At 43.3% G+C, this 21,212-nt stretch overlaps 1 protein-coding gene across 5 annotated transcripts in view; it reads left to right on the top strand.

The window, feature by feature from the left end:
* Nucleotides 1-21,212, top strand: part of AGBL1 (AGBL carboxypeptidase 1) — a 273,234-nt gene that overhangs the window by 24,033 nt on the left and 227,989 nt on the right. For all 5 annotated transcript variants that reach the window (XM_074549224.1, XM_074549221.1, XM_074549222.1 and 2 more), the window contains one exon: nt 1,159-1,252. In XM_074549224.1, coding sequence (XP_074405325.1) covers nt 1,159-1,252 — 94 coding nt within the window. The remainder of the gene's footprint in view (nt 1-1,158; nt 1,253-21,212) is intronic.

Raw genomic sequence — 21,212 nt, forward strand, 5'->3', positions numbered from 1 at the left:
TGTGGCCCAGCTGGGAAGCCTCAGGGGAGGTTAGGTGAAAATCAGTAGGGGTGCGATATTAAACCAGGGGATTACATGATCTCAGCCTTAAAAATTATGGAGTGGAACTTAAAGGAAGCCAAAACTGTACAAAACTCTTGGGAATGCTTAGGTATGGAAGCAGTAAACATGAATCCTTGCCTCACCTCATGCCCCACTCTGGGCTGATCCCTTCACTGCCACCAGATGCTTGTGGCTGCTCTGGAGCAGGATGAGTTTGAGCAGCCTTGTCCACCATCCTGGCTCTAATGAATTGCCAGCCAGTGTGAGTGTAGCTGGCAGGCCTGGGAGGCTTTCCATCACAGGACAGCTTGGCAGGGACACCATAGGACTGCAGGAGATGATGAGCCCTCTGGCAGCTCTCTGATGACCACTGGGAGATATCTACAAAACAGCCAAAACCCAGCGGTGGGCAGGCAGCCAGGGCTCCTTCTGGCTGCTGTTGATTACTGATCCTTTCACCTTGGTCGCATCCATTTAATATTTCAGGGCTGGATTTGTTCCTTCATTACACAGAGATATCCTGTCTCATAGTGGGGAGGTCTGGCTAAACACCTAGGCTATGCATTAGGTATTGAAACTGATTGAAAAAAAATCTATCTAAAAAAGTTACTAGTTTGTTAAAAAGGATTAAAGGGAAAATTGGCCTAGATGAAATTAAACAGCATTCAGAAGCCTCCCAAACCCACTTCCACTCTGCTGAATAACAGCACAGAAAGCAAACCCTGCCCTTTAGGCCCCTATGAAATGAACTGTCCTCACGGAGTTGCATGTAGGAAATGTAGGATAAATTTGAGCTCTGTCACTTTTTTCTAGGAGAAGACCCTTTTGTAATTATAATCTGTTTTCTGGAGAAGACAATGTCTACAGGAGAAGGGGCTTTGGGGAAATTGGGAAAGAGCTGCAGGACTGGTTTTGCACCTGATTTTGGCTCAGGTTGTGTCCACAGACAGCTTTGTGCTTCACTTTCATTGTTTGTAAGGGGACCTGTAGAGTCCAGATGGGAGCCTAGAGAGCTCATAGCCCCAGGGGCAGTTACTCTTCCCCACATCTCTTCTAAGCAATGTTTGCCAGCTGCCTCCTTCAGAGCTGACTGCTTTTTTCCTTTTATTGCCATAGTTACCACAGGAACTATGCTGGGCATCAATGGAGCCATGGAGCTGCTTTTCAAAGTCATCACTCCCTACAGCAAGAGACACGTCAGGACGGTCAGGTAGGCAGTAGCCCCAAGGGAGCTCATCTTTCCAGGACAGCAAGAAATAAAATTCTGGTTCCACTTGAAGAGGCAAAGGAATCAGAAGTGTATGCAGTTTCCACTCACTTTAAACCTGCAGGGTTTTTTAAGAGGCAGAAATAGTTCCCTGAAGGACACATTAATGCTGTGATTCATCATATGATTCATGCTGGTGGCCCTTTATTTGTAGTGTGCCCTAGACAGCGATGGCAGTTTGATTGCAAGGTACCCTCCTTCATTTCCCAGACACAACTGGCTTTGGAGAAGCATGTGCTGGCAGCAGACAAGGCACTCCTGCCTCCCACTCAGCCAGAACTGCCTGCCACCATCAGCCTGGAGGGAGATGGAGTGGAATGGAGGCAGTGCTGCCTCATCCTCCATTTGCAGAGGGTCATGACCTGGTCATCATGATATTTTTGAAGTATGACAGTTCATACTAGTATTAATTTGTATCTGCTTTCAAGCCATTCCACATATTTTAAATAGTTCTTTTCTGAAGACATCAAGTCCATTTTATATCTTCATCTCAGTGCTGAATGTTAGTCCCCAAGCTGTCTGTTCTGACCACTTCCTCAGATGCCTTTCAAGGCAAACTTTATAAGAGCAAAACACATATCTCTGGCTTGCTCTTTAAAAGCAGGAGGAGGAATTTGCTGCTGTGAGCTGTGCCCACACAATCCCATTTGCTTAAGCCACACAGAACCTGCCAGTTCTCCTGCTGGGCCATGCAATGGCTTGTGGGGCACAGTCCCTACTTGCTGAGGCATGTGTCAGCAAGGGCAGGGCAGCATTCAGCCAGTTCTGGCTTCTGCATGGACCTGACATGGGTGAGGTCCGTGGCTGGTGGTTATTGGGGAAGCAGCTTCAGGTAGAGCACGAGGTAGGAAGGATGGACAGACACAGCACAACAGTTTGGCCACAGTTTGCTTAGCTGTGGTTGAAATGGGGGCCAGTCACCCTGGATGTGTTAAATAATGTCCATCCTGCTGTTACCATCAAAGACTGATACCAGTTCTCTCAATTTCATGAGTTACACAACAACTGGGAAGGAATTTGAATTAATTTCCACCAGCCACCAGTGCTGAAGCTGCACATCAACACACAGCACTGTTGTTTGCTAAGTGCACCTTTCTTCTCATTCCTCTGCCTACATGTCTGGAGATACACAACTTTTTGGACAGTTTGCTTTTCTAAATAAGATACTGAGGGGGCCCAGCAGATGCACAATTTCCTGCAGCTGCCTGGTTGGTGGGAGCCAACTCACTTTTGCCTGTGCTTTTGGATTTCTAGCACAGTGCCAAGTACCTGGAACTGCTTCACAGCTTCAGTTCTCTGTTAGACAAAGTACCTGAGATTCCTCTGCATGGGGATACCAGGATGTTTCTTACACAGATGTTTGGATATTACCCAATCCAAAGAATACTACCACTAAGATATTATCCCTAGGATATCTGAGCATCCTTCAACATTCCCATCAGGCCTCATGTAATAACTTTAAGATTTAGGCAGCCTGTGGACATGTTCTGTGTATGACAGGGGTGTCCAGAATGAGTTAGACATTGGGCTTGGCTTCTGAGGCAACCAAAAGTGATTGATGGGTCCAAGACCATGCTTAACTAAGCAAATTCCACTCAGTTCCCTGTTTTCCTTCCTGTGGAAGTGTTGGCTGTGATTAGACCGGTGTTAGTTCTGCTTCTGTGACAGACCAGGATCTGTTTGTGATGGGATTTAGGCCTGTATCAGTTTTCTGTTGAGCAATGGGACTGGCTGACTAAAGGCTTTTAAAATGAATTTTGTGCAGAAGTGCTTTATTTACCATTGACTGTTTCCCATAGAGGAAGTGGAAACCTTGGTCTCTGTCACACCTTTGTAGCCTGGCTTCTTGCTGAGATACATTTGGAGATGCAGGGAGTGTTGCTGAGGGTTGCTGTAAATGTAGTCTGTAAAGCGCTCTAAAATACTCACTTCTAAGGGAGGCAATCAGAGAAACATGCTGCTTTTGATTTAAATGATTCCACATTGTCAATATGCAATATTTAGCTTTTACTTCCCTTTGTTCTGGTGTACAAGGATTCTTTTGAATTCTTCTATGGACATTTTTTTTCCATTTGGAACACAGACCCCCAGATTGCCCTCAAAATTGCCCTCAGCAAATCCAATTTTATTGCTAATGGGATAACCTATTAGCTATAGGGATAACCTAATAGCTATTTACCTATTACTGAAAATCTTGACTTTATTTTTCATTTGAAAAAGGTGTCTTGTGTATTAATTTTTGTCTACCTGAGCTTTCTCACTGCTAGTTCAGTTTCCTAATTTTATTTTTATTTCCTAAAATATTAATGCTCTTCTTAAAACATATTTTTCATGAGTGTGCAAATAGTGCATACAATCTTTACACAATCTTTTCACATGAAAAGATGATTTGGTTCCCACCTACTCTTGGTCTAATGAACAAGAGCCATAAATCAGCTGAAGCCTGGTGGCCACTCAGCTGGCCTGCCCAGGGCTCAGAGCTGAGCCTTTTGTTTCATAACTAGGGGCGGCTGAGAAGCTCAGTGGCACGCTGGAGACAGCCTGTTTCACGTCATGAGAACCACACAAGCCTGTTCTGTGTTAAAACACAATTGCAACACATTAAAAGGCACTAGTTTCTCATTAGTCAGTTGAGGCTCTGTTTGTTTGCAGTTCACTTGGAAGTGCTGCTTTCATTGTGGAAAGTGGCTTTAGAAGATATTTTTGGCAAGAACTTAGGTCTTGAGACCAGAAGAACAGACTGTAGAGTAGGTTACAGATCTTCTCTCCCAGCATTAGCAAATGCCTGGAAGAGCTGCAGTCTGAAAGCCCTAAGCATCTTTGAAGCTCATCAGAAATGGAGGTAGGTACATGTGGAGAAAATGTCCTTCCATGGTTTGACTTGCTCTAGCAAAAGCTTTGTGAGGTGACTGAGGTGGGGAGCTCATGGGTGGGTTTGCTGAGCTGGGGATAAAAAGGATAGAAAAGATAGAAGGGGTCATGTTCTTTGTCTAGCTCAGCATGTGCTCCCATCTCTCTGACACTGGTGCAGCTCTTCCCAAAGCTGCTGTGGCTATGCTGAAATTGGGATTGTGGTATTGGTCACAAAAGCATCTGTTTCTTTTCGCCTATAAGTTGTAGAGAGCACCAACCTCCAACCTGCCAACAGAGGAAAAACTCCTATGTTGTCCCAGCAATCCTTTGCCCCTCACTTTGTATTTGCTCTTGGTACCTTCTCTCCACCTCATAACTATGTGCCACCATGGCTTGCCTTTTTGCTGTGAAGGAACAGCCGGCAACTGTGGGAGCTGAGATTAGCCTGGCTCTCTGATCAGCTGCCAGGAATGCAGCACTGAAAATGCACCACTGCTCTGGTGGGTGCACCCGCCTTCTCCTGCCCTGGGCAGCAGCAGGGCCAAGGTCACTTTAAGAATCTGCCCTGGAGAGTGCCCTATAGTGAGAGCTATTTATTTAGCCCGCTAAGATGTGGAAACAAGATCCATAGTTCTATTTATTTTTCCCAGTGGCAAAGCTCTGGGGTATTTAGAAATAGTCTCCCCATGCTCCAATTGACCTTCTCTGGGTACGTGCCAAGTAGCTCTGATTCCCCTGAGACTGTGACTCATGGGCTTTATTGGCTTTAGTTAGGCATTTGAGGTCTTCAGCTTGCTGGTGCCATGGCTGTGGATCTCTCCAGAACTATCCATATCTGAGGTAAAAGCTACATGGGAAAAACATGGAGCTCTCTGTGGTGTTGAGGTCTCTTGAGTTAACCACTGTGAAATCCAAGACTGAAGGCTGTCTTTCCCATCTTTCATGATGCTGTGCTGCAGAGAAGGCTTTCTGATACCTTTTACAGGGACAGTTTAAAATAAAGCCAGATGATGTTCTGCTTTTCTCAGCTCTGTTTATGTCAGTAGCTGGGATATCTGATAGGAGTCTGTGTGGGATGCTCAAATCTTCACTCCATCAACACCTTCTCTAACGTAGCATCTCTGATGCCTCGCACAGTGCAATAATCACTGCTCTTTTCACCTTTCATCCTTATTATTCCCTGTATGTTCCACAGCTTCCACCCCTCTCCTACTTTCCAGTGTCCCCTTTCAACACTGTTGCTTGTTTTCCCATCTTGTTCTGTGTTTGGATGGCTTGTGGGATGTGACAGTGGGAGACAGTTTGCTCTCTGGCCAGCCAGGAGCTGGTCCCTTCACACAACTCTGTCCAGGTTGTCACATATCCTCACCAGTGCTTTGGAGACCATGAGTTATCTGTGGCTTCATGTTGTGCAGGCCCTTCTAAGACTCCTCATGCCGAAAATTGAGGGTTTTGGTTTCAGCCTCTTTGATAATCTGAGTTTATTCTCCTTTCATAAGAGGAAGACCTGTGCCATTTAGAAAATGGCAAATGGTGGGGTGGCTGGTGCATTGGTCATTCCCTCCATTATGTTTTCCTTTTCTGCTGTTAAAAGGCTGGTGCACAGTTTTATTGAAGCAATTTGGATAGTCTGTTAAAATGTCTTTGTTTCTCAAACCTCTATGAGTACATCTATTTATCATACTGAGCAGAGCTGGCTCATGCTAAGTGTTCGCATAAACCTCGTATGAAAGATTACAACAAGAGTGAGTATTCATCAGAAATAAAAACTCTTTCTCTGGGTATTCAGAGTACTTGGCTTTCTGCATTGGGCTATTCCAGTAAAGTTTGACTACTTAATTAAAAGTGGAAAGTGAATAAAAAGGGTCTGGGAATGGTGCCAAATTAATTCACTAGAAAATGTGATATGCAGAAATTATCTGCCTTTGCTCATGTCCAGAATTACCCACTTCTGACATTTGATCACAATTCTTCTCATGTTTGGTGCTTATTGGATAGTTCCAGAGCCTGAAATGCTTGCTGATAATCTCCCTTTTCATTAAAGGGAGGAAATCCTCCCATGTAACTCTATTTCACCTGAGGTGGCTATCTGGATTCCTCACATATTGAAGGGAAAAAGAAGCAAGTTCTCTTCACCTGTGGCAAATGTTTGCCTCTAGAAACTTGGGGTCTTGCAAATGTTTATTTCTCTCTGTGCAGTGGAGGATGAGTCTGCAGTGGGCAACCTGGAAGTGGCATAATGGGCATTTAAAGCTGGGTCAGGTAGGAGTTGCTGAAAGAGATTTGTCAAGTGGAGTCAGAGCTATCTGGTGTCAGGGCTCAAAACCCAGGAGGAGTGAGAATACCAGAGGTGTCTTTTCTTTGCTGATAAGTGCTCAGGGGTGATTTGAGGTGGGGAGGGATGAGCCTGAAACATGCAGGAATATTGATGGCACTGTTGCCATGGCCATGAAGTGATTCCTGTATTATATATTTTTCTCATAGTGGGAGCTGAGGAGATTTTTACTGGCTATGGGAAGCAGAGCTCATGCAAGTGAAAAGAGAAATGCCAAGGTGATCAAAGAGCACATGTAAAGCTAAAAGCCATATTTAATATATTTAATCAGATATTGTGTCAGATTGACCAAGGAGAATATGAAGACCCTGGAAATGCTGAAGATATAAGTCAAGAGGCTGTACGTTACATAACTTCAAATTAGGCTTTGAGTATAGGGTTATATATATATATGTGTGTGTATATATATATATATATATGCATTACTCTGCTGTTTAGACAAAGAGAGGAGATGTATTCAGGTCATCCCCAGTACTGGACTTGCCTTGTCTTCTGAGAATGATGGAGAGGCATGAAAGAGATACAACTGCAAATGTGCCCTAGACCCCAGTGCAGGCAGTTTGATTTTTTTTTCCCTATCCTTAATCCTGGATATTGTCTTGCTGGTAGGACCACCATAAACGTTTACTGCAATTCCATCTCCTGGGTTGGTCTAAAATTCCAGCTGCTCTCTTCTTGAACAGAATATGTGGTATATCTGGCCACCGAAGACTGTATTTTGAGAAAGAGCAGAATTGCTCTTTCTCAAAACTAATCACAAACTTGGTGATTAGTTCAGATTCTCAGGTTCTTCTTCAACCTGATAGAGAAGCTGTTGTGGTGGGTTCTTTTTGAGGAATGCTCTATGTACAGGTTTATGCCTTTGTTTATTTGGCAATGGTTCCTGATAGAAGATCAAAAGCAAATCATTCTTAATTCATCTTGTTAGTCTGTGTTTTGTCATTAATCATGTTGAGCAGTCTGGATATTTAATTGGAAAGTGACACATGATTCTATTGGAATGTGGTCAGAATTAATCAATGCTTAGCATTTTGAGAATAAACAGGCACTATTTGGTTCACTTCATTCGTGTAGAAAATTCATAGGAAGGGAAAAAACCATTTCTCTTGAGCTATATCACAGCTAAATGATTTGCTTCCCATCTGGCCTTGATCTACATGGGATTTATCCTAGAAGTCTTGTTAAATAAAACTAGAAAATATTGTTGTGAATGAGACTATGCCAGCAACAAAGAAAAGAATGTTGTCTTGAAAAATTTTCTTTTTAGTCAATTTGTAGATACACTTTATATAATCTCAGATAACATGAAGCAGAGATGGTTGTATCTAAGATAAGTAAATAAACCCTACTGTGCAAATTTATTGCAATGAGCTATTGTAATAGAGGTAATGATCTTGGAGCCAGAGGTGTCCCAGTTTCATGCAGTTCCTTCTCTTTCATTATTTTTACGGTCTGTGTGGTTTCTCTCAAAGAATGACCTGTTCTAATATCAATAATCTGTTACAAAATCTCATTTCAGATTGGTGGTATGTCAGTGCTGCTTTGCAGAACAGAGTTGCATTTCAGAATTACACTTTACTGGCATTGTGCTGTTAATAGCAGTAGATGAGAGAAATTGAAAAATTAAAAGGTAGAGACAAGAGAAAAAGAGATGTTTTCTGCTGAGATTTGAAAATAGATGAGGAATTGATGAGGTGGAGAGGAAGAGCATCTCCCAAGGTTGTTCCAGAGGTCTGGGTGAACACGGGGCACTCAGAAATCCTGGTGCCATCTCTTGGTAGCCTTTGGAATGGCATGTTTCACCACAGATGCCCCTACCTCTGAGGCATTAAAAATTGGTGAATGAGCATTATATGGAGAGAAATTTGTCTGAACTTATGTCATGGGAAGGGAGGAACTGATTTATAAATGGAGCAAGTTGGTGAGGCTGTTATTTTGAAAGAGATGCTTGCCTTTTTCTTTTAGGTCTAGCTTATGTTGTACATCTATCTCAGGCCAGAGTTTGAAAGAGAAACAATGCTTTCAGCTGAAGGCATTTTCTTTGTCTGCCCATTATTTCTCCCCTTTGGTGAGCTAGAGTTCTATATTTGGAAAGATGCTGTGAGGGCAAGTCCCTGCTGTTCTCAAGCTGGCTTTTCACAGCCAGTGGCTATGGCAGATGCAGTTCATGGCTGGGCTCATGTGATGGCTTTGGGTATGTCCATACTGCAGGCAGCTCTGGGTTTGTTGGGCAGGAGATTCCCTGAGCTTTAATCTTCCTCCTTCTCCTAACAAATGCTCCGGGCCTCCAGTGTGGGCTGCCTAAGCTTCTTAGGACAAGTAATCTTGTCTGGAAGTATTGTTCATGTTGCTGTGTCTGTCTTGCTGTTGGTCTTTGTTCTAACTGGATTAAAACTAACACCTGGGTGCCTCAATGCAATCCTCCTGCCTCCCAGGATCTCTCTGAGGTGTATATCCCATGTAACCATCTCATGAAATCTACTGCTGCTACCATCCAAATGGGAGGTGTGACTTGATTTCATATATCAGTTGCATCTCTGAGTGTTTCCCAAAGTTAGATGAATTGTTAACATTAGTAATGCTGTCTTGCAGCTGAATATGATAGTCCCCATGCGATATTAGGTCAAGACTAGTGTGAACTGGTTGTGCCAAGCAAGTTGTAAGTAGCAAGTCAAAATCAGAGTGGAATTATTAATTAAAAAAAAATAGAATACAGCTAGAAGGATTATAAAATATTTCTTCATTTAGGAAGAAATTAAGGGTTGGGATGCCTTCTGGAAGTTGGTGGGTTATCTGTGAGATGTGGAGTGGGCAGGCTCCTGGTCTGGAGGTGCAGGGGGATCTTTCACTAGTGCTGGTGGGGCTATAGGAGTAAAGACGGCAAAAAGTCTAATATTAGGAGACAAAGGATCTCTCATGTTTGAGGTGTTAAACACTGTGTGTTGCTGTGGGCAAATCACTTGAGATCAGACTTTTCATATGCTTAAACCCTCACCGTTATCATGCCTTACTAAGGGTAGTGAGAGTACACTCAGCTCTGTCTGAGGCATTCAGTGAGATCACAGATGGGGGAAATGAGAAAGAGGAGAGAAAAACAGTAGTGAATTTATGAAAGGCTTAATGTTCAGGAAGAATGCAGCTGAAGTGGACTGTGGAGTGAATGTGGAGCTTGTGCAGAGAGGAGAGGATTGAGCAATGTGGTTATGTGACCTTGTAATCATGTTTGGGGTGGCTGTGATGTGCCAAGCCTTCAGAAAACCTCAGCCAGGCAGCCCTGGAGGGAAGGGATTTCCAAACAAAGCCTATCTGAATGTGCATGTAGAGATGACGAAGGGGTGCCCACCCTGCCTGTTTGCCTACATTGGTTTTCCTTCGTCAAGGAGACAAAGAAAGAATTCCCCTTGGGAATCACTGGGCTGGGTAATGACGTGAATCTCTGACAGAGGCCAGAGAGTGAGCAGATAAAGCTGAGGGCACTCACTTGTGTGTCAGCACATGTGAGAGCCCAGCAATCTCCTCTTCTTTGCCTTTCACTTGATTTATTGCCATTTCTCCTCCCACACAGAAGCCTCTTGCCCTTATGAAGAGGGTAGATAGCAGCTGTGAAATCCTCCCCACAAAACCTTTCAGTCCAAAGATAGACAAGGGAAACTTGGAAGAAACAATGAAAATAACTCTCCAAGCAGAACTTCCACAGAATCAATTTGCACAATGCTGTCCCTACAAAGAAATCAGCCCCAAGAATTTCCTGTGGTTGCTGAGGCTTTCCCCCAGCTCTAGCAGCGCTGGCAATGCTGGCAGGTGGAGTGTGAGCCAGTCTCTAGAATTATCAGTGGTTTTAAAGCACAGCAGTGATTAGACCTGCCCTGAGCAGAGTTCTATGACACACTGTCAAAGCCTTAGCAAAAGCCCTTCTGCTGCAGGGTTCCCTGTCCTGATAGCACTGCTGGAGCCTCACCAGCTGTAGCAGCAGCAGAGTAACTGGATTTAGAGATAGAGGCAACACAGGAGACTCATTTCCTGTGGGTGAAAGAGAGCTGCAAAGTTCTTCAGTTTTCAGGCTCTTTTGAATGGTTACTAAACAATTACTACAGAGAATGAAAGAGAGAAAATAAATAATAGAGTGTTTGCCAATGAAGGTGAAATGAATTTTTTAGGGAGAGAAGGTTTTGTAACAGCAGTGGCACAGATTCAGTGCAGGGCTCTGGCTCTCTAATGCTGGCACAGTTCTTCTCAGTCTCTGTATCTGCAGGGCAACACTTGGAATTGCAGCAATGCCAGTAAAATCTGTAAATAAACCCAGAGCTGAGCTGCTGTGGGAGGTGTTTGGAGGCAGGGCTTGGAGTGTGGAGGGGAGAACCCTGAAGACTTGAGGAAGAACAGGGCTGCTGATTGCCAGCATGAATGGCTGCAGCTCTGGGGACGGGAATGGAAACTCCCCCTGAAGTGCAAACCTTGGGAAGGTCATGGCTCTGAGACAGCAAAGGACAGATTATTGCAGAATAGAAAAGAGAGCATCATCCTATAACTTCAGCACACCAAACCCATGTGTTTCTTTCCTGTGTTGGAGGGATACAGTTCAGGCTTTGTGTGGACCAGAGGGCATATGCTGCAATGGCACAACAGCTGTCACTGTCTAGTCAAAAGCTTAATTTCCTCCTTGTTTTCATTATTTAAAATTGCACTTAAAAGTTTGTGGTCATTCCAATTTTAAAAACCTTCCAAATTTTACTATGCAGAAAAAACAGACATGTGGAAGAACCATCCCAATAATGCTCAGGATTTTTCCTATTAATTTTAATTCTTTATCCCTGCTGCTCCATTATTATATTTACACCTTAAGTTCTACTAGCCTTGGCTTTGATATGGGGTCTGTTTTCAGATCCCAGAGTTTGGCTGAATTATATAAAATGGAACATTTCCAATGGAGAGGAAGGGGAAAAAACCAAACCCAACCCTTACCTTTCATTATTTAGGCTTCCACAAATTACTGCTTCCAAAAGCCCCTGCAGTTATGTCAGTGTGACACTGAAGCTTTCAAACAGCGAATATCAAGAGAATTTGACCCAGAATGTGCTGCATTTTGACATTTACTGACTTTATCTTCCTTTTAAACATTCTAGCTAAATGTTGTGAAGAATGGGCATTATGATGTGACCAGGTTATTGCTTAATAAGGAGTTAAGCATGTGCAACTGAAAAAAATTAATTAGTCTGTGAGTGGCTAGATGAGGATTAGGGTTAGGCTGGCTCAGCAGCCAGATGCTGCCTTAGCACCAGCCTCATGTGCTCCATGGTGCTGTAGAACTGAGGCTGGTGTGAGCTGCCTGCTCTCAAATCCCCTCATTTGTAGATGAGGAAGGGAAGCTGAGGCTGTGCTGTGGCTGCCCCTGGCCATCTTCCTGCCCATCCTCTCAAAGTCTTTTCCTGCACGCTGAACCTCAGGCACCAGCTGGGCAAAGTGCTATGTGGATGATCTAGCAGTTTTTCTAAACCTATTTCTCTGACTCTTGTGCATTCTAGGGAAATGAAAAAAAATCTCATTCTTTCTCAGGACCCTACCTATGCTGTTGCCACTGCTGTCTCATACAGGCTACTCTTTGAGGAGCTGTGGATGCAGAGACCTGCAGCCTGCCTTCCCTGCAGTCAGATGTCCTACTTCTGTCCTGCAGAGCTGTGGGGAGGAGGACAGGACAAGGACAGGGTCACAGCAGGTGTTGGGGGTGGTGGCTCAGCCTGCTTACAGGGACAGCTTCTGCAGAAAATGCATCCTCATTTGCAGCATCTGCCCTGTTTTGGGTGAGCCTGATCAGTCTTCAAGTTATTCTGTCTCCCCTATCACAGCCTGGCAGTCTTGGATCCAAAAAGCTGCTGCAGGGCAGTGGGAAAGCTGTCTGCTTTCCACACCTTGTCTCCCTTACCTGCAGATGTATCTCTGGATATGCTGCACAATACAGCACCATCCCCACCCTCACTATCCAGCAACACAAACCACAGAATGACAGAGAGGTGAAGAGCAGGATGGCTTTTTCTGCTAAATCCTTGTTGAAAATCCCAGGTAAATTAATAAGTTTTTCTCCCTGCTCTGCATTTGCAACATATTTTCCCCCTGAAACTTCATGCTTACCTGTGGCAAAGCTAGTCAGTGTTATACATTTCTAGCAGCATTCTGCATATGTTTTGCAGCCCTCTGTTTTGGCACACATGGTGGGTAAAATGAGCATTTTTTTTCTAGCACAAAGACACATTTGAAAAATTTCTGAAAACTGGCTATTGGCACTGACTGAAGGTACCTAGGTGAGATCTAATTTTTTGAATGAATGTCCAGATTTTCAGAGACATTTAAATGTGTGAGGATGAAAGGGAATGCAACCTTTAAAGAAAGCCTCTCAGCAGGTTAATGGATTAACTTGTACAGTTAAAAGGTAGTTCTGACCTTAGTATACAAAGGAGCTTTGAAAAATCCTGCTGAGTGCTACCTGCATGTTTAGCCATAGAAATGCCTTTTAAATTCAGGTCAAGATGCCTATTGTGAATCTGTAGGAGAATGTTACTTTGTGATTCTCGAGCATGTTTATGCATTGTTCCCAATTTGAGGCTGATTTAATAATGCCAATTAAGCTCAGTATTGTGTGCACGTGTGGCATACAAATGAATACCCCAGTATTTCCAAACATGTTCCTCTTTGGCAGCATCAATTAGGACCAACAAACTGTAAAGTCCCCAATTCAAGCTGAATTTAGTGCTGGGGGGATGTACTTAGGGACCACAATCATTAGAGAAGTTGAAAAGTGGAATAGCTGGATAACAGGAAAGATTTGGTGACCTATTCTGCACATTTTCTTCTGCATATTTTGTTGATATTCCACTTGCATATGAGCTTTTCAGGCAGGTCTAGCTCTCTCCACCATCCTTTGGTGTTTGGTAATGGATAGAAACAGCCTGACCTGTGTGCACAACAGGGGAAGTGATACCTCCTTGGGAAGCTCATGGGGATTGATAAATGCATTGCATGCAAGGAGATTCATTTCATAGGTTTCTTTTTGCACTTGCACCTGCTGCATGAAACAGCTTCCAGCTTTGGCACATTCAAAAAACCCTTTGTGATCCAGCCCCCTTCCCCAGAGATTTTATGCTTTGAGTTTCCTTTGGCTGGACCTTATGGATGTGCTTCATCTGAATAGGGCCAGAGGGGTGAAGTGCAATATAAAAGTCAAACTGATGGATCTGTTTCTAGGGCTTTGTAACATTGAAACAACACCATCAGATTAAAAAGAATAGAGGTTTTTATCTTGTGTTCAAAATAAGTCATTCCTTCTTTTATTCTTAAACATCTGACACTTGCGTGAAGAGAAGGCTTCTGTACAAGTCAGCCTTCTTTCTTGGAAGAGATCAAGGAAGATGATGCTTTCTCAGTCCTTCAGCTTCATAATTCATGTCTTTTTCAAGTCTCTTATGTTGTACACATTTTTTTTAAATTGGCTTATCTGAAAGCTGTTTGTTTCTTTGGTTAAAAAGACCAACCAACCAAAACCCTCAGACAAAACAGACCTCAAAACTCTGAAAACCACAGGAAAAGCTGAAATAAGAACTCAGGTTTCCCATCCATTGCAGCAGCCCAGCTCCATGCAGCAAAGGTGACTCTTTAAAACACAGCTCAAGGGAACCTTTCACTACAAAGTGCTTTTTAAAGATGTTGTACCCTGAGATTACTGCTGCCTTAGAGATGGTTTGTACTAACCAGCAGTCAGGAAGAGCTATGGCTCTCAGCCTTGATTGCATTGAAGCCAGCCTCCCTTTTATGCTCCCAAATAGCTCTGGGCACAAGCAGTGACATGTTAGATACTTCTCTACCTGGGCTGTCAGCAACACAAGCTGCCCTTGGATATTTCACCGCCAGTAATTGAGAGTATTCATAAAATGAAAATCTTGCAGTGGTTTGCCAGCAATATGGTGTATGTGCAGCCTTATTTTTTGGCATCATAAACCCCTGGGTACCCCCAAACTTTCCCTGAATCATTCGCCATCAGAGACAAAGCACCTGCAGTTCAATTTTTCTTAAAGAAGTCCCAAGTTGTCCTGCTGAGATTTGAGCCCAGGGTTCCTGGGTATGTCCCCAGGAAGTGTCATTTGACTTCACCATGCCCCAAGCAGGGTGCAGAGGTTGTGTCCCTCTCCCTGCCTTTACTCTGGGTGTGCACAGCACTCGGAACAGTTTAAGGCTGAATGATCCCGAAGTGAAAAAAATGAGGCTGGGTGTGTTCCCCCATGTGTGGAGCTCACACTCTCCTGTCAGCAGAGTCTTCATGTCAATTGTGGTTTCCAGAGCAAAAAGCTGCTGGGAATGGATGAGCTACAAATGAAATGACAGCTCAGGAGTGAGCCAAGAGAACACCAGGCTCTTTTGAACTGAGTAGTGACTGGATGGGGAGTGGAGACAGCTGCCTGTGGGAAGGAGGGGGATTTAACCTCATTCCCTGACACACTTTAACTGTGTATGAGATGTTCTGTAGGGCTCTGCTGGTGCTTGTTAGCAGATGTGGCCTCGATGAGTGTCCTCATCACTCCTCTTAATCAATCAAGGATATATTGACCCCCTTTCCCAGTCCCCTTCCCTGTGTCCCTGGGGTGGGAGAGCTGGGTTCTCACACTGTCAGCCTGGAACTGCCTGGGTGATGAATTTGTCAAGAATTCTGTCTGATTGCGAACCTTCCAGCCTCTTTATCTTGATGTGAATGACAAGCTGTCACAGCCTCAGCCATGTTGGTGACATCTGACCCTGGGGAGGGAGCTGACACAATCTCCTGAGGAATGGCTTCTGCCTGGGGAGGCAGTGCCAGCCCTGCACTGTATTAGGAGGAATGCCTGGGCATTCTTTTGGCAAGCTTTTAAGTGCATTTCATGTACCTTGTTCTTCTTTGTTACTACTTTGAAGCTAATTTAATTTAGAGCTGTAAGGACTAGATTGACTTTCTAGGATACAGCTGTCTCCACTTCTGTACTTGTACACAAGAAAAAGTAGGATACTTGTAAGGATGCCTGGAGGAAAAGCCTGGAGTCACTCTTATTTCTGGGAGGCAGAGATGAAACAGGCAGGAAGGCTGTGCCTTTTCTCTGATTTTAACCTGGCAGAGATGTTTGGGAGATGCTGCAGTGAAGACTTTGAGCTGAACCTGGGTCATGCTGGCCACTAGAATGGATATATCCATTAGAAAATGATTGTGTGGGTTTTTTGCACTCATCTTTCAGCATTACACTGAAAGCACATCTGTACACAACAGCTGGATTTCCCAACTCCACCTGTTGACAGGGTGTGGGACATTGCAGACTGCAAGCAAACTTTGCCGTCAGTGTAAGTTTTAATGCCTTGCTAACAAGCTGGAATTAAAGAGGACAAGATGATGGGTGCTTTTGCATAACTCCTAGACTAGCAGTGCTATGAAAATACCAGCAGCATAAGCAGCTTTTCCCCACCCATATTCCCAAGACTTGTGAAACTGCTGGTTTTAAGTCTTTAAAACAAATCACTGTGCAAGTGCCTCAGTATTTCAGATCTGTATTCTGGGCCATGGGGAAATGACTTTCAAGGCATCTACTTCAGATGAGATCTTCCTTCTGGTAGGATTTATAAAGCACCTATTGCTGTGGTGCCTGCATGCTGTTACTGAATGTCTCAGTTGTCAAATGTGAAATCATCTTTACAGTCAGTGGTTCTGTGACTGGATAAACTCCAGTAGTTAAGTACAAGTCCCAGGGAGTTGAGGCAAAATGCAGCCAAGTTGTGTATACACTTGAGGACACTTAATTCTGCCTGGAGAGAGAGGGGTTGTAGAAGTTTAGATATTTTGAGCTCTGAGTCAGGGGTCCATTGGTACTGTACAAATACATAATGCAGGGTTCCTTCTCCACACTGCTTGTGGTATAGAGAACCATGACAGCAATAAGTCAGTATATGAGAAATAGCAGGGTGAAGGGCAGGAAGAGTTGACCAACATGGGTTCAGCCAGGGCAGAAATTTTTCTTACATTTCTATAAAAATATTGCATTATGTCTTTATATCCAGGTCTGATTGCTGTAAGGAATTAGGCATTAGGTTGGAGATGTTAATAAAGCACAAAGTCATTAGCTTTCATTCAATAATTTGAAGAGGGTGTTCTGTGTTTTAGCATGTAGAAAGCACAATCTCACAGAAGAAAGGATGGTTAAGCTGATCTGCAGAGCCCTTTTGGTTAATTTCTTTGTCCAGTCTTTGGCTTCTCTGCTGTCCCCTGAGTATAGTTCCAGCCTAGTCCTGGGTGGTTGTGTCCCATCAATGTGTGAGTATTTAAATCCTTCCATGCAGTCAACCCTGTATCTATTCTGGAGTGGGGTTTTGTATTTTCAGGAGTCCTTCTGTTTGCTTCAAAAGACAGAAACAGGCCCAGGATTGTCCATAATATTGCCTTGTGCTGTGAGCTGAGATTAGAGTGCAGAAGAAAACAGAAGGGATCTTGGTTTTCAGGCTCCTCTGCCTGCAGTGATTTCCAGCAAAAAATATCCTGGCAGCTCAGATCTGAGAGGGTGACCTAGGCACAGGGCTCCTTTGTCCAGCTCTTTAACAGCCTGGTTTTACTGGCTAATCCAATTGTGCCTTGGCTTGGGACAGGAGTTTTTCTTTGTTGTTGCTCCTGGTTCCTAAGCAAAGGATCTGGAAGTTGCATTTGTCTATCTGCCTGCTAGTTGTACTCTTGCCCAGATATCCAAGCTGCTGACTTGGAAACACTTCAAAGTTTTCCATTCTGCAGAGTGGCTGTCTCGACTGCTACTACAGGGAGTTTTTAGTGTTTTCTGATTATGGAGCAGCATTTATTATTATGCTTTATAAGACAGTGCAACTTTATTTATGCCTCTTTTTTGGTTAATATATAAATGAGTCTCCTTTGGGATTCACTGGACATGATGAAACAGCTAAAATTTTGCTAATGTATTACCACAGAAATCAGGAAATCAGAGGAAGGCATCTGGACAGATTTGGCAAGTTTTTTAAATGTTTTAATCCCTTTTTCCTCTCCTCATCTCCCCTCCATCCCTTCTTGAGACAAATACAGAGATTTGCTCTGGGCACGCTATCAATTTCTCTGGTCTGGCATATGGCTCATCAAGTCATCTTTCTTGTGCTCTCAAACTTTTCCTCCTGTTCTCATCTCCCTCCTGCCTTGTCCTTGCTCTTGTACACAATTTATGAACTCCTTTCTCAGCTTTCCTGTCCCAGGCTTACTCATCTTATTATATCACCTGATGTCAGCAAAAATGCTGTTGGTTTGCCATGTGGTGCTAAGAGGTGCTGCTATTATCACAAACACCATTACCTGGTTTCCTGTAGCCTCACTGATGCTTCAATGGTCTTGCTGCTGCTTTCAGTGAAAACCTATTCTGTTTCTATTCCTCTTCTATGATTTATTGTTCCCCATAAGGTGTTTTGTTTGTTTGACTTTGTTCAGCATCAAAGATAGGTAATATTCTGGAGGTGGCTAACACCTGACTTAATGTGCAAATTACAATGCTGATTGAAAGTCCAAGCTTAAAACAAATGTAGGTGTGGAGTCCTTTTTCAGGATAATTATGACTGCTAAGAGTTTGCACAAGTTCAAAAGTTCTCAGGCAAATATATGGAAGAAAAATCAGCTGAGAGCTGAAACCCCTCCCAAAGGCACCATTTATGAGATCTCTGGGTTGAAAACTGCTGGAGTTTGAATCTGTTCTAGCAAGTCCTAGCCCTGTGTGTCTGCTGTGGCCTTGCATGCTTTCCTTGGCACTGCTTGCCACAGGACACTGGACTCTTTGGACTTCCATCTTAAGCTGATGCAGCTGCTCTTCTCTGGGCTGGCTGATTAACTCTGCACTTAGAATACATATTTCTCATTTCATTCCCATTATATCTATGTTTAAAATGTAAGGCTATAGGGGTACAGTCATTCCTGGGTCACTTTTCTCAGACCCCTTCCTCATTGGCAACTGGTGGCAGTCCCATTATAAGCAATCCAGGCTGCCTTTTCAAAGTCATTAGGTTGTTTGTCCCCCTGCTGCCAAGAGGATGTTTCATGCCTTCATTTTCCAGTGCTTAAAACCCATCCTTTCAATTCCAGCTAAATTTATTCAAGGCCATTTTATATCCATTTGTCCTAGGGCCAAATTTTTTCCTCAGCTCTAAGTATCTCTCTGCCTTCCTCAGTGTTTACTTCTCTGCCACCCAGTGTGTCTGAGGGGAACAATCCAGTCGTCTCTTGGTTGTCATTTTGTTAAGGTGACTAAACTCTGATCTTTAAGACTCCTAATGAGTTATGTCTCTGGTACCATAATGATTTCCTTGGCAGGTTTCTGCATGGCTCCTTCTGAGTTCTGCACACAGCTGTGCTTCAGGTGAAGCCTTCTATGAGAATGTCCATGCTCCCTTCTCCACTGGTTTTCTGAGACCTGATCTGTCCTTTTCATGGTTGTCACCCTGCTGGTTATGCTTGTCCTTATCCCTTAATGGGCTCATATATCCAGGGTGTCCTTCTACTCATTTCCAAATTATGAGCCCCTGGTCATAACAGTAATCCTTATTAAACCCTAAATGCTTAACCTTGCACTTTGACGATTATATTTCATCACATTTCTATTCCTTCAGAACTCAAGAACATCTTGTTACTCCTGAAAGATATTCTGAACTCCCTGCTATTGGCAGCAGTTCCTGACTTCACACGGTCAGCAGATTTTGTTAGTATACTCTGACTTTTTGTGCCAAGGTCATTAATGAAAAGCTGAAATAAGATCAGTCTGAAAAGATCCTTGAGGACTTCCACACATAAGTTCCCTCTAGACTAATAATTCCTCCTCCAGCACAACTCCTGTCATTGAGTCTTTAACCTATTCCTTTCCCACATTGTAATTCTTACTCTAATCCCATGTTCTCTAGCTTGGCTAATAATTTTCAGTGTGGCATCATATCAAATGCTTTATTGAAGTACAGATAAATTGATCTACCACACTTCCCTTGTGTAGAAGAAGTTGATTTTCTTATCAAAGAAAAATACCAAGTTAGGCTGGCTTGATATACTCTTGGAAAGTCTGTTTTATCCCTTAAACTGCAAAACAAGTAAAGTAATTTTATCCTTGTGTCTTTTATTTTTTTTTTTTCTCTCAAAATCTATTCTAAAGCAATGCATATCACTGGAGTCTACCAGGCCTGGACAGTTGGGACCGGAGATTAGATGAGAGCATGCTCTGGGAATTTTGGGATCCTTTGAGGATGAATGAAGTTGTCTGTGTACAATGTGCTTCACAGACCTCCCCCAAAAATACTGGAAGATCCAGATTTGCTGATTTATTGTCTGAAGGGAGGTTTGCTGGCAGTGTTGTCTTCTTTATGACAGTGGTGTAGCTATGCTGAAACTCTTAGCAACGCTCATAAGCACCTACAACATAAAATAGATGCCTGGAGGAAATACTGAGAACTCTTCTGCTTGGAGCCAGAGAAATTCTGGTCGTTCCTCCATTGCTCGGCTGCTCCAGCAGGTGATTGAGACATCACGTTAGGCCTGTAAAATAGAGGTATGCAGAGCAGTCCCTCTTTAAAGACATACTGGAGTGTGGGCTTTGGGAGATGCTCTGGGTGGAATTTTAACTTGCTTAGAGTTGATTACTTTGTCCCAGGCTTAGAACTTGTGGAGAGACTGAGTGATCAGTGGCTGTAGAGTGTTCCTTTCCTGAGCAGGCTGAATAGCTGGAGTATGACATTACTCCTCCACCATCTGAATGATTGCTGTTTAGTTGGTGCTAAAGAAGTAATAAAAGCATGGCTGTGCTTCACTGGTGAGATTTTTTTTAGCTACTGATTCCCTATTCTATCTGTATTTGAGTGTGTTTTCTTTGCAGTTTGTAAAGCTGTTGTTGAACTCTGACAGATTGATTATGAAAAAATGACTTTAGATGGAGATGTTGACCCAGCATCAGCAAGAACCAGCTCTTGAATCTTAGTCTGAACTGCTGTTAGGACACACAAAAAAAACCAGGAATTGGTGACAAAAAAATATTTATTTGCTGCAAGATGATAATTGGCTCAGTATGGAATTTAATAAAATTTTATTTGGGGATTGGTTTGTAAAGAGATTACATTTTAGGGAATCCTTGCACATGAAGGTTTTTGTAGCTGTATTTATTTAAGCAGCTCTGTGCTTCACAGCAGTAAGCCATGTTAGAACAGGGATCTTGCTCCAGCAGAACATGACTGGAAAAGCAGGTTTTCTGTGAGACAAGTCGGATGGAGATTTTACCACAAGAGGAAGGAACTTGCCTCTGGAAGGTGGGGGGAAATGACACAGAAGGTCCTCAGAAATGTCTGTCCCTGCCCTTACTCACTGCAAGCCACTTTACTACAGAGCTTTAGCACATTTTCTACCAGTCCTCCTCTGAGTGGGGCCCTCTACACACAAAATGCAAGGTGTGGTTTCAATTAAAAGAAATTCAGTTTTGTTTTCTGTTAAAACTGGGAAGGAGGATAGGGGTGAAGCTTGATTTGGGAAAATAGTAAAAGGAGTGGGATTTTGCTGGAAATATTGACATTGATGTCCCAGCTTGTATCTGCTGATGCAGAGAGAAGCACTTGTGTCTGGAATGGGCACGTGCTAAGTCTCTGGTACAAAGAAAAAGCTTTGGGGCAGCAGTTTAAAGACTTGTTAGATCACTTTGTGGATGT

This window comes from Zonotrichia albicollis, chromosome 11 (genome assembly GCF_047830755.1).
Source record: "Zonotrichia albicollis isolate bZonAlb1 chromosome 11, bZonAlb1.hap1, whole genome shotgun sequence".
Taxonomy (NCBI): Eukaryota; Metazoa; Chordata; class Aves; order Passeriformes; family Passerellidae; genus Zonotrichia; species Zonotrichia albicollis.